The following is a 13720-nucleotide window of genomic DNA, read 5'->3' as shown; positions in this document are numbered from 1 at the left end:
AGAAACTGAGGTGGGAAGGGCATTTTTTTTTTCCTTTTTCCTTTGTGTAAAAAAAGTACTTAAATCTTTGAGAGAGCGGATGTGTGTTTCTGAAGTGGAAAGATAACCCTCCTCTCTACTTCAATATGTTAGAAACAGACACAGATCTGAGATATAAATACAGTGGATGCAAATCTAATTCCCTTGGGCTTGGCTTAATGTCCTATAGGATGGAAGGCTGGGGCCGCCTCTTACAGCATTTTCTGGGTCACTTCTTTGTCTCCTCTCTCGTTTTGGAATAGCAAGCATAGTAATTCCTTCTTCCATCATCTATCTTTCAAGGGGCATGTCACATCTCTCCATCAGCTGTGTAAAGTACAGTGTCTAGAGGATTCAATCCTTTCTCTCTGAGAGATAGGCCAATTTCAAAAGACATAAACAGCAGCACAGTTTATTTTTTTTCCAAAAAAAGGTAAAAAAGGACTTTCCTTTAACTTTAAATATCCAAATGCCAAACAGTCAGTGCTGAAGAAAATAAAATACAGAACCGCCTAGTCTACCATACAGTTGGCAAATTCAGATTTTAAAGAACTTCAAAGAAAACCCAAAGCTCCAGAAATCAGTGTAGGATTGATATGTTTTTGATTTCCCCATGACTACATTTGAATTGATATTATAAGGTGTAATATATCTGCACATGTAAAAGGCTATGGTATAATTTCAACATTTCCAAATAGAATAGATTTAACCAATTTTAGATTATTACGATTTGGCTTCAGAATGTGATACTCTATTTTTTGGGGGTGGAGATCCAGAGGATTAAGAGGAACTTCGTTGTTTAGAAAGGGAACAGAATTCTAGTTTGTGCCAGTGCTCATTCTGAACTATTACTGTGTGCCTTATCCTAGACTCTGTGCCTTATCTTAGTTCTCTGAAGCATATTTCCAAAGATGTAGAGGAAAGAAAGAAAAAACTGTAAAATTCAACTCTTTCTCACTTCAAACCTTAAAAATCATCCTGTATGAAATTTCATTTTTAAAAAATTATTCTAAAACAACTTTTGTACTAATGATTTATATGATTGCTGATCTTGTGATATAAATATCCAACCCAATGTTCTAAAAAGAAAAAGAAAATGCTTATTTAAGCCCAGTCTTTGAAACATAAATATTTTGGCATAAATGCACATGATGCAATATAAAGATGTTAATACATGTAAGGTACTGGGCAAATGATTCCTTTTGATTTATTTCTTTAAAAAAAAAACATTTGAGTTTGGGATGTATATTTTTTTTTATTACAATATAGCCCAAAGTGATTATATTAGTGTAACAGGTAAGTTTTTATTTTACAAAATATAGAGTTTTGGCAATTTGGTTTTGGCAATAATTTCTGCAAACCAGAGCATATGTTTAAAATTTATGTTGTTAACGATTATACCATATGAATAACAACAAAGTTAAATTAATGAGTGGAAATTTTCTTTTTTTTTCTTACAGATTTGGGATATAAGTGATGATGAAACACTCTGAAAATCTAATGAGTGAAGTAAAAGACGACCAACAAGCCAACTTATTTTAGGGTTCTGTGGATGTATTTTTATCAGTCATTTAATGATTGCTTCCTTAAATTTATTGCAAACATAAACATGTTCAGTCTACATCTTTGGTCAAGATGGCACACTGTGACAGTTTCAAAGCAAACATACTGTGGTTGCTCTTTTTATTGTGTTCCTGATGCACATATAGTTAATTGTAAGACTGCTCAAATTAAAATTACATATTGTTTCTAAATACAGCTTATATATTTTTTTCTTTAGTACATATCTTTGTATCTCTCACCCACCCGCCCCCAATTGGAATGTTTCTTTTAAGTAAATTTGAAAAACATTTTGCAGTGTTTTAGGAACTTGTCATTATTGTATAAGATTGAAAACTGAACCATAAAAAGTAACCTACACAGAGGGAATAAATGAAACAAACAAGGCCAGATGTTTTGGGATACAAAAAGACCTTGGGTCTTTTTCTCTTGATTACTGTCTGTACAAGAGACAGGTAGAAGTTCTTCTCCCCTCAATTCAGTTATCTTCATCTACCCTTCTCTCAAAAATCAGGAACTCTGAATGAAATAAGCCGCAATGTAGACAAGCAAGTACATTCCATTAACTTCATTGCATGAACAGCAGTTTAGATCGAAGCTGTCATACTATTTCATAGACCCACCTTTTCCCTTTTTGCAAACAATTAGTAGTTTATATCCCTGTAAAATAAGGAAATGAAATTCTAACTCACATTAAAAGTGTATACTGAACAACAATGCAATTGTTGTTCTGAATAATTAGTGTAGCAAATGTTTTTGCTTTTATTACAGTGACAAATCTGTTTTTGCTTGAAGACGCAGAATGCTAGCTAGTAGAAAATGTGGGCATTGTTAGCTTCATTGGGTTTAGAAGAAAGCCTGCCTTTTCGCCCACTTCTTTATAAGCAGCAATGCAATGTGTCAATTTTTTTTTCATCTTAGGAAATACTACACTGGTCTCTATCCAGAGCAGTAGCTCCATATACTACTAGCATCTGTTGACTTAGCTTTCCTCTAAAAGGAACTCCCAGTGACATAAAATACCCAGACAAGGAGACCAAATATCTTATATTCTTCAACCTTGTGTCACTTTCCCTTGTATAAATTATAATCACAAATCTGCGGAGAGGTTCAAAATATGAAATTCATGATTTATTTTTTTTAGTTTTAATGGTACAAGTTGGTCATTTAAATCTATGTTACTCAGTTTATAATGTCTACTGTTTACATTTATAATTAACTTTACTGATGCAGCATTTAGTAAGGAGCCTAGCTTCTGTACAATATTTCCAGTATTGTTGTTCACTGGCTAAATTTCTTCTTCATTCTAGGTTTGAAAAAGGCATGATTTTAAAGAAAGCTCAGTTTTGTATAGTTAACCATTCTAGTAACATAAACATTAATGGCTATTTTTCAATTGTAAGTATGAAATGCTTGTAATATAAATTAAATAACTATCTAGTGATTTTCAGGCTCGTTTTATTAAAAAAATCATTCTGGAGAAAATCAGGACTTTACTGCTTGCTATGAGTCACCCCATACAGACGTCATTTGGAGATAGTGAGCAGGAAGCTGTGTTTTGAAATTTTACAGGCTTGGTTTCTTGAGAATCAAAAACAGCTTGGTGTCTCCCAGGAATACTAGCCAATGAAATGTCTTTCTTGATTCTTGGATTAACAACTTTCAATTTGTCAACTCTTTTTTTTCCCACAGAGAAAAACCTATATATGACATTTTAAGCATAAGGTAATATGATGTTTCCTTGCTTAGCAATTCGAGTAACTTAAGAATTGTATAAGACTCGACTTGCTTCCTGTCCAGATGTTTCCCAGATGTCTGTGCTGTACAGAAGTGCCCCAGTATGACTTAGAAGATCTTCTGCTCTTCACTTTTATTGTTTTCTCCCCCTCTCTTGTGACAAAACAGAATGCTTCCAAACTTTTCCTTTTGTAAAATGTTGTAAGCAATTGAAGGGGACATAATGAAAGCTTTTAGTCAAATGAGTGCAATGTACATTAAAAGAACTTCCAAGCACTTCTACTCACAGCTCTGTATCCATGGAGAGGAGGCATCTGGTACCGCCCACACAGTTGCTTCCAGAGCGCAAGAACATAAATTTGAGCTTTGGATAATGAGTACAGTATTTTAAAGATTGGGGTTTTTTGTTTGATTTGTTTTAATTTTGGGCTGGCATGGCTTCCCCAAATAAAGGACAACAATCCTGAAAATTAAACACGATGTTGCATCCCTTAGAACTATAACCTCATGTAAGCAAAAGAAAGTAATACTGGCTTTATTTTAAAAGCATAAGGAAAACGTAACTTTTCAGTAAGCCTTCATTCTGCCAATGACAATCGCTTAAGTATTAATATGGAGCTTAATAGCCCAGACATGGCAGTCTTTGGTCTATGTCAGTGATGGAAAAACTTTTAGACACCGAGTGCTCAAATTGCACATGTGCCCATGCCCAAACTGAAAGGTATGCATGCTCACGAGCGCACACATGCACAGACATGCATATGGACATGCGCACACATGCTCAGCAGAGACCCGGCTGGCCAGTGGGAGACAGGGCATCCCAATGCTGGCAACGCAGGAAGAGGTAAGATCTTTTTCTTTCGTGAGCTTTGCAAGGAAACAGAAGCTCACGAAAGAAATGCCATGGAGATCTGACCTGCGGCGATGGGGCGTGTCCTAGCAGAGAGGGCTCTGCATGCCACCTCTGGCATGTGTGCCATGGGTTCGCCATCACGGGTCTATCTGAAGGGAACGTATTCTTTAGTTGAGCTTGAATTCTTGTAATTATTACAAGAACTCTGTAATTCTCTTGGCAACAGGACAGGAGTGCTTTGCTACTGCATTTTTCTGGATTTATTATTTGACTTCTCAGTCTAGGCTACAAAATTAGCCCTAAGGTTTCCTAGATATTTCTTCTTTAAATATTCGCTAGGTCCGATCCTGTTTGAGTTTTTTTATAGATCAGCCAAGATTAGCTACTTGATGCCATCTGTTTGATCCATCTGGCTCAATGCTAAATAGTGACCTATTTGATAATGCTGGCCCAGAGCTAAATATGGACAGTTTTGCTTTAAGTAAATAAATGGGCTGCAATATCATCTTTTCATATTGCAATTACTGGTCATGATTTTTTAACTGAGAAAACTAGATGAGGTATGTATATATATATACATGTATCCATGTGATATAGCAAAGTATGCTTTTTGTCACTGCTAGATAGGGCCACCAAGATTGGTGTACAAAAGGCTTTTCATGGCTTGTTTCCTTATCCAACCAGCAGAGATGATGAGATGGAATAGCTCTGGGTTTGGGGTTCTTTAAATCATATCTTTGGTTTTGGATGAGGTGGTACTGCCTCAGACATGCCCAGTGCATAATATGAAGATTCTTCTGGACTCAACCACTTGTGCTCAAGGAGCAGATGGCAGTCATGACCAGGAGGACCTTTTGACAATTGCAACATGTGAGCGAGTTACACCCTTTCCTGGACCAACAATCCCTGCTCACAGTCACTCATGCCCTAGACATCTCCTATTTTGACTATTACAAAGTGCACTACATGGGGCTGCCCTTGAAAAGTACCCAGAAGCTTCAATTGGTTCAAAATGTAGCATCCCACACGGTTTTGCACAGACCTAGGTGTGCACATGTGTCACATCTCCTGCATGAGCCGCATTGGCTGCCAATCTGCGTCCAATTCAAGGTGCTGGTTTGTCAGCTTTAAAGTCCTACATAGCTTGTGACTAGGTTATTTGAAGGACTCTCTTCTCCCAATTACTTCTACTCAACCTATTAGGGCAGAGAGGCAAGGAATGCTGCGGTACATTAGTGGGACCAAGAAGAAAGGTCTTCTCTGCGGTGGCTCCTTTCTGTGGAACATCGTCCCCACAGACATAAGATTGGCCTCCACTTCGACCCTCTCTCACAAGGCCTTTGCACCTGGGGAACCCAGAGTGGGATGAAGCCCATCATATAGCATATTGATTGATTGATTATTGTCAGGGGGGGGAGAGAGAGAGAGAGAGAGAATAGTATCACTGGAAAAGTTGTAAAGTCTCTAATGTCTTTAATGTAATTTCCTATGGACATGTGAGTTCTTGGCATTCTATACATCAACATCTAATATTCACTCTTGTTTTCCAGCTTTCCACAACCATTTCCCTTTCTGGATTTCCACATAGGTTCATCTGCTTTGCCCTTTAGTTGCCATATCTTTCCATTTTCCATCTGGTTAAGAGAGCATGCCCCAAGCAGCTCAATGATTTGGATGAGGGAATAAATGGGGAACTCATCAAATTTGCAGATGACACCAAGCTGGCAGGAACAGCCAGCACTCCAGAAGACAGGCTAAACATACAGAAAGATTTGACAAACTTGAACATTGGGCACTATCTAATAAAATGAAATTCAATGGTGAAAGAGTGAGGTTTAGGCAATAGATTTAGGCAAGAAAAACGAAATGCACATGTACAGTATAGGTGGTACCTTGCTCAATAATAGTAACTGTGAGAGGGATCTTGGAGTCCTAGTGGACAACCATTTAAATATGAGCCAGCAGTGGGCAGCAGCTGCCAAAAAGCCAACACAGTTCTAGGCTGCATAAACAGAGGGATAGAATCAAGATCACGTGAAGTGTTAATACCACTTTATAATGCCTTGGTAAGGCCACACTTTGAATACTGCATTCAGTTTTGGTCGCCATGATGTAGAAAAGATGTGGAGACTCTAGAAAGAGTCCAGAGAAGAGCAACAAAGATGATTAGGGGACTGGAGACTAAAACATGAAGAATGGTTGCAGGAACTGGGTATGTCTAGTTTAATAGAAAGAAGGACTAGGGGAGACATGATAACAGTGTTCCAATATCTCAGTGGTTGCCACAAAGAAGAGGGAGTCAAACTATTCTCCAAAGCACCTAAGGGTAGAACAAGAAGCAATGGGTGGAAACTAATCAAGGAGAGAAGCAATTTAGAACTAAGGAGAAATTTCCTGACAGTTAGAACAATTTAGTCAGTGGAACAACTTGCCTCCAGAAGTTGTAAATGCCCCAACACTGGAAGTCTTTAAGAAGATGTTGGATAGTCATTTGTCTGAAACGGTATAGGGTTTCCTGCCTAGGCAGGGGGTTGGACTAGAAGACCTCCAAGGTCCCTTCCAACTCTGCTATTGTATTGTATAGCTCTATCTTCTTGTGCCGTTTTATGTAATTTGTCTTCATTGCCACTGTTGTATGATTTTCTGACAGCCACGCAATTGATTCAGCCATGATGAAACCCCTTTTCTTTCTTGTTTTCTACGGACAGGAGTTGATAAGTACTTAAATAAAGTACTTAAATGAATAAAGCTAGGCAATTTCCAGATTCTGCACTGCAGCTAGTGTGTGCCCTTGGGCCAAAGAAATATAAACTAGACTGCTGTGAATAGAATCTGCCTTTTTATAAAATGCTGATACTGCTGTATGCCACCTGGAGTCCCTTTCATGCGGGAGATAGGCTACACAAACATGATAAATGCTTTTAAGAACCATTAGCCTGAACGAAAGATAGAACTAAGGGAAAGGCAATATGTGGCTTCTCAGTGGATTGCAACTTCCATGAGCCTCTTCTGTATCAGCCCAGCTGTTTAGGGATAAATGGGAATTAATTTGTGGATGCTACAATCTGGACAATCTGATACAGTTTTAGCTGATGCAGGGGTTTACCCACACATCATTAGATGTATGTTAGCCCATATTGTTTACATTCATTTGGCTCTTTCAGCAGCCTACATCACAAGTTAATGTCAGACTCTTGTACAGTCAAAGGACATTTAAAGTTACTGGAAGTTTCCATAAATGGCATTTATACAACCACCCCTTTGCTGTACAATTAATTGTCTATGAAGAAATGGGGAACCAAGGTTTGTGTGCCCGCATCTGCCCCACTGCTTTGTTCTAATGGAACAGGCAATTATATTCATGTGCTTCAGCTTTGAGGCGTGAATCATGGGGAAAACCTACACTATTGTTCTATGTTTAGAGCAATGCATGGTTCTTTTTTGTCATACATCAGCACAAGAAATAATTCTTGGTAGCAGTTACTCAATGTTGCGTGCACAATAAATATGATTGCCTAACTTTCTGGCTTATGCCAAACTTACTGCCATTGTTGTTTGTTCCTATCCCTTGAATGACAATGTTCAATATGGAATCCTGTAAGGGCTCCACTTTTTTGCTAGACGCTCACTTTGGATCACAAGAGAGAAAGTTTCATTAGTAGTAATAGGATAGGAAAGAATCTTGCATTTTTCTAAAATAAAGGTCTGAGGAACCAGAATAGGGAATGCAAATGAAAGCATGAGGAGGAGGGGGTCTTTTCATTCCAAAAACATGTCCTTCTTTATGAAAGATGTTTTGTAACAAAATCAATGTGATCTCTGAAATGACAGGCCAACAATGAACAGTGCGGCCAGTCATCCATCATGAGGGCTGAAATGGCCTCATGTCAAATGGATTGAAGTGTGCTGGAATTGAGTCTCAGCTTTGTCATAAATTTCAAAAGTCTATTGTAAGATAATGTTTTTGACTTTTTTTGTTTTATACTACTGGGCTGTCATGAATAAATTGAATGTCAATTTAGAATTCCTCCCACATATCTTGTTACAAATAAGAGAAATTTGTCAGCTGGTATAAATATCAACGAAAGTATTGCCACAATTAATGAATATATCATTGTGCTATATGAAGTTGTAGCCTCCTAAATGTGCTGTTGACTTAATGGATCAGCTCTAATAGAAGTGGTTGCTCATCATCTTTCAGCCATGTTGGCAGGACCAGGGAATTGGATTCCCGGATCAACTTATTTTTTAGCTATTTCTGTATCCTATGATCATTTGTCATTCCCACGTGTGAAGAATGGATTATTAGGAGAAAATGTTCCCTAAATGGAAAAAACTAGAAAGTGAGAGGACCTAATATTTTTTCTGACATGCCAATTTTCTGTTGTGTGATGTCCGTTCTTTCCTATCTGGTTACACTGGCAACATAAGTGCTGGAGCCTGAATTCACTCTCTTTATCTACTGTATCTGAAAGGGCACTAATAGAAGTTTCCAAATTGGCCGGTACTCTTTGATCTGTGAGTTGACAAATTTTTGGCCTTGGCTTGACATCTTCTTCTTTTATGGGTTTATAAATAGGTAGTGAAGTTGAACTGCACAATCACACTATCCTCCTCTGATATACAATCTTTGTAAATATGTGTAAGATGTCATCTCTATAGAAATTAGAATGTGAAAAGAAAAAATATTTGGGAAAAGGAGGAGGAAAATATATCCATCTTCTCTGGATATTATGTATAGAAATATCTGAATAAATACTACCTTACAGATGCAATGTTCCCCATCTTAGCATCTGCTGTAATGTTGCAAGTATATTAACAGTAACACAGTTACTAGTATGTGCACTGTCTCTGCTTGTGTATAGAGCTTTGTCCTCTGTGCCAATCAGGGCAGAGCTAAATTCTCTTATTTGCTTCTTTATAGATCAATCTAGAAAACACCCATGATCCAAGCCACTGTGCTTTTAAAAAACCACAGTCCATCAGCAGCTATGATCCTCTTTTGGATGGCCAAGAATGAAGGCCTGAACATGACTTAGGCTGCTTTGTTATTGTTTTGTTTTCACTTTGCATTCTGCAGACAATACATTAACTTTGAAGGAAGTGACATAATTAAAAAAAAAATACTATACGCATAACAAGGTTTGTGTGCTTGTACATAAAGGAATGTTTCCAAACCTCACCTCCTTTCCTAAACTTGTTTCTGCATTTATTTCTGTTTGTTTATTTCATCTATGTTAAGAATCATATCGCCTCTTATGTGAGAATGGAAAGAACGCAGGAGCAAAGTGTTTAAAGGCAATGCACTGTTGAATGATCTCCCTATCATCTGCTTTGCTTCTTGATAACTGGCTGTACTCTAGATTGTTTTTTGTATGTCATGGATTGTTACTGGAGTAGAGCAATTCCTTTGAGATGGTATAGAATCGTAGAAAAGTCCCATATCTTTCTGCTTGTTTCCTGCTGATAATGTGCTTGATTCAGCTTTCCCAAGCAATGCAAATTTAATACAGAGCAGAGCAATATAAAGCAAAATTACTAACTCTGCTTTGTAATCCTGATGTCACTTCTTTATTAATCTAATCTACTAAAGTAGACTGCTGCATATAGGTGCATAAAAAGTCCTGCACTGAAGAGAACTTTTTCCTAGGATAACACCACTAACTCTTTCAATTTCTATAGCAACCCTTCTCAACCACTCTCATTTGTGAATTCCTTAATTTAGGATTTTACACATAGTGTTGTGGGTGCTTATCTGTGGTTTGCAGTCCTTTGCTTTCATTCAAGTTGGTTTTGTTCAATATAAAAATGTTGAATGTCCATAAGGGTGATATGTGTAGCCACCAAAATATTCACCCAGCATGCACTATCATTGTGTGATACATGATTATGAATTACTATTGGTAAAAGCAGCCAATTATGGATTATTCAGTAGATTATAATTAAATGATAATTTAGTATAAAATGTGTAGCCATAGGCTTATCATATTTTGCAAATTCCGTCTTCTGCAAATGGGATTACATAATACCATAACCCTGTTAAGAGTGAGTTGTGAAATATTTTCATACATGAAAGGTTTTGGGGTGTTTTTTTTTTTCAGTACATCATGTAAACACATTACTATTGGGTCCCATTGTTTGGATCGTGACACAATCATCTCAAGGAAGCGTGTAGCAACATAAAATATGTGAACGGAATCCCTGCAATTGTGTGAGGGAGACACTAAAGAACATAATCTTTGGGGGAGGAGAAAGAAGAACTTAGGTTTGTATTAGCTAATTAACTTGTGTATTAACTTATTTTAAAAAGTTGATAAAAATAGGATTGCCAACATGATCACTGACGTCTGATGGCAGATATGGCACAAGAAGAAGAATTAACTAATAAGTTAATTTGCAAGATTTCCCGAGAGCAATGCACTGTATTTTATGATATGAAATATTCAAATAGCTTGAAATAATTTCAGGCTGATTTGTAGTACAAGAAATAATTGTCATTATTGGATCAATTTATTTGAGGATAAACTATCACAAAGACAAATATACCTGTCCCAGGATAATGTTGCAGGATCCAATCTGGGTCAGTCACTGGAACCAGAGATTTTGTCTTCCAATCTTTCGGACTTGTGCTAGAGCCCACCCTCTGTCTCTTATATTATGTACTTTTTTTTTTACAAGTAATGCAAAAGCAGCCATTACGTTGCATACTGTGCTTTGCTCACAGTGAAAAAGTGTAACCTAGTTTTTTGTTTTCTGCTGACATTAAATGGCAACTAAAATGCAAGCCCACCCATTGGAATCTTTTATTTGCAAGGCAAATTAAGACTTGGCTTCTCCAAGTTTCCTTCCATGGGCTTCTATATAACTCCCATATTGATTGGGGTTTATATATTAAGATTCCAGACTGGTTTTTTACTATTTAAGCTTTGCAGTCATAAAAAAAAAACCCTAAGGAATCCTTGTGTCTATTTCTTCTGAAATTAGTTCAGTATAGATCCTTGGTTTAATCGTATGTTTCATTCCCCAACCATCACCAGTATAAGAGATATTTGGTGTGCACATTATTTGAAACGACTTAAAATATCTTACCAAATGAATTGGCATTGCTAACTCAGGCAAACCTTATTACACTTTAAGAAATCACATGCTCATAGTTGTAAGGTTTAAGAGCACTTTATTGTTCATTAAGGCTACTTTTAAGTACAAAAAAAAAGATGGCCTGCCAAACCTTTTTTAAAAATTGCCAGGTGAAACAAGGCCACAAAAGAATGATATGTTACAGATTTACAAACATGGAGAACATTGTTCAATCTGGACTGTAGATCCTGTGGCTCTGTGAAAAAAAACTTCATGTAAGAATGAGGTTAATATCCTTTCTCCTTCTCTTCCCCCTCCCGACCCTTTTGGCTTTTAAACAATAATTCTATTTTCTGTGGACTATTTTTTCCTCTCTTCCAAATGGTTTTGTGTATACACTACACATCACACTGAGAAGATAATCCTCAGTGCATTTACTTCAAAGAACGTTGCACTGCAATCAACACAAGTGTATGTCCCAAGTGTTGTGTGTTAGGACTGCAGTGATTACTTTACGCCCCATTTACTTATCACAGATAAGTAAATTTAACTTTGTAGTTTTGTGCTTCAAAGAAATGTCAAAAGGGTTCTGTATCCACAAAGTCCATCTGCAGTCATTAGTACTTGTTAGACCGCTCAGTAGCCTGTAGCAACAACACACTAGTGGCTATTAATTGCTAATGCAGTGTTCTTATAGAATAACTGTGTTCCTGCACTTTTACTGTATTACAGACGTCTACAACAAAACAAAAAAGATCAACTTTTTTCTCCAGACAAAAACAAAAGAGAATGATTACAATAAAGGAAAGGGAAAAATTAAATAGCTACACATCATTAACAAATTAATTGTTCCTCAAAAAAATACCTACAAATTTCTCTGTACATTCTTTACGCACAGCGTAATGATGGTCTTAAAGTTACCTATATAAAAAAGTTTTTTTTTTCTGCACTTTTCTCACAGGGGTCGGGTACGACTGAGCATTTAACTACCCATTAACATGACCGTAAAATGTGTGAAAGGGGCGATGAAGGAGGAGCTTCTCTTGTCTTTTTCTTGCTTTTAAAAGTAGGCAGCTACACTCTCTGTGGAACACAGGACAAAACAGATCCTTTGCTGATCTTTTCTAACTGTGGTTTTCATTTTTACAAAAATATAAATTCTGGCCTCAAGGCTATAAGGTAGCCCAAAGGACATCAAACTCACCTCAGACGTTTTGCCTTGTCCTATATGCTTTCAACGGCACCTGTCTTTTCAGGTAACCCACGATTAAATGGACTAGTTGTAACTGCTGGAATGTGCAGGGATTGTGGGTGAGTTGTGACATTAAAAAAGCAAACAACAGCTGAGCCCATTACTAATAAAAGAAGTCTGTTCTTTATGCCTGCCTCTATTACCTAGTTAGTGAGTATTAATACAGCAAATGAAATAAATGCAAGTAACAACTTTATAAAAAAAGAGGAATGTATGGTGCCTTGGCCTAGGTTTATAAGCAGCCTCAAAAATTAGATTTCTGCAACTAGAGCGTACATGGATAAATATATTTCAGTTAAGTAAATTTGCATTGAGCAGTTGATTCTCCACATGAATATTGTTTTTTTTGTCACCAATGCTATAGGTAGCATCCTGAATCTCATAGCACTCAATGATATATAAACTGCTTCAGTTGAGGCCTGACCAGAGGCGACTGTCCAAAGTTGCTGGCTGCTACGAAAAGGAATATCAAATACAAGAATCAGAGTACAACTGTACCAGCAGTAAGTTTATCTAGGACTGTTAATGGAAAAAAAAAACCCACCTAGTTTTCAACGAAGGCTAATATATTTCTTACTGTCTATACATTAATAGATACCAGCTATTTTTCCATAAAACATGCATCTTTTAAGCACTATTGAACCCTCTTACCTCAGCTCTATTCTAACAAACTGCCGTGTGGAAAAAAAAAATGCCCATGATCTGTTGATTATGCAGTCCAGTTGCAAGCACGAAGCACCTAAAATCTACACCGAGAAGACCTGTAACCTGTATGAGACTTCCCCTTCCGAAACAAATGTTGCTTCTTGTTTTCAAGAGGCCGAGAACACCAGGCGCTTTTTGCTGAGCAGTTTGCCCTCAGAATAGAAGCATCCTGCCTAAATGTTGCTATGCAACCCTAACCTCCTCCAATAGTGCAAATCATACACAACAGTTCTTTTCAAGTATATACATACAAAATTACTTCACGAAGGGAGAAGAAAGTAATGGAGACAAAATCCAGACACAATTCTACCCTCAAGAAGCTAATCAAAGCATACAAGCATTTGGGTCAATCCACTGTACAGAATGGCTTTTTTTCTCTTCCCTACCCATTTACTTGCGTCTACATTTCGTTTTCAGAAAAGGGTAAGGGCAGCAGAGTTGCATCAGAGGTTTCTTTGGTAACCGAGGCAGGAAAAGAAAGAGTGCTACATTATTAAAAAAAAAAAATTTAAAAAAAA

At 37.1% G+C, this 13720-nt stretch overlaps 1 protein-coding gene across 1 annotated transcript in view; it reads left to right on the top strand.

Annotated features, from left to right (window-relative positions):
* The window catches only part of ATG7 (autophagy related 7), a 99304-nt gene extending 96282 nt beyond the window's left edge, over nt 1-3022 (top strand). Inside the window, exon 18 of the mRNA XM_087709116.1 lies at nt 1479-3022. Coding sequence (XP_087565242.1) covers nt 1479-1511 — 33 coding nt within the window. The 3' untranslated portion in view covers nt 1512-3022. The remainder of the gene's footprint in view (nt 1-1478) is intronic.
* Nucleotides 3023-13720: the final 10698 nt, after the last annotated feature.

This window comes from Thamnophis sirtalis, unplaced genomic scaffold (genome assembly GCF_051295495.1).
Source record: "Thamnophis sirtalis isolate CommonGarterSnake01/CBP01778 unplaced genomic scaffold, rThaSir2_p1.2 scaffold_3, whole genome shotgun sequence".
Lineage (NCBI taxonomy): Eukaryota > Metazoa > Chordata > Lepidosauria > Squamata > Natricidae > Thamnophis > Thamnophis sirtalis.
This window is presented reverse-complemented; position numbering and strand designations above follow the sequence as displayed.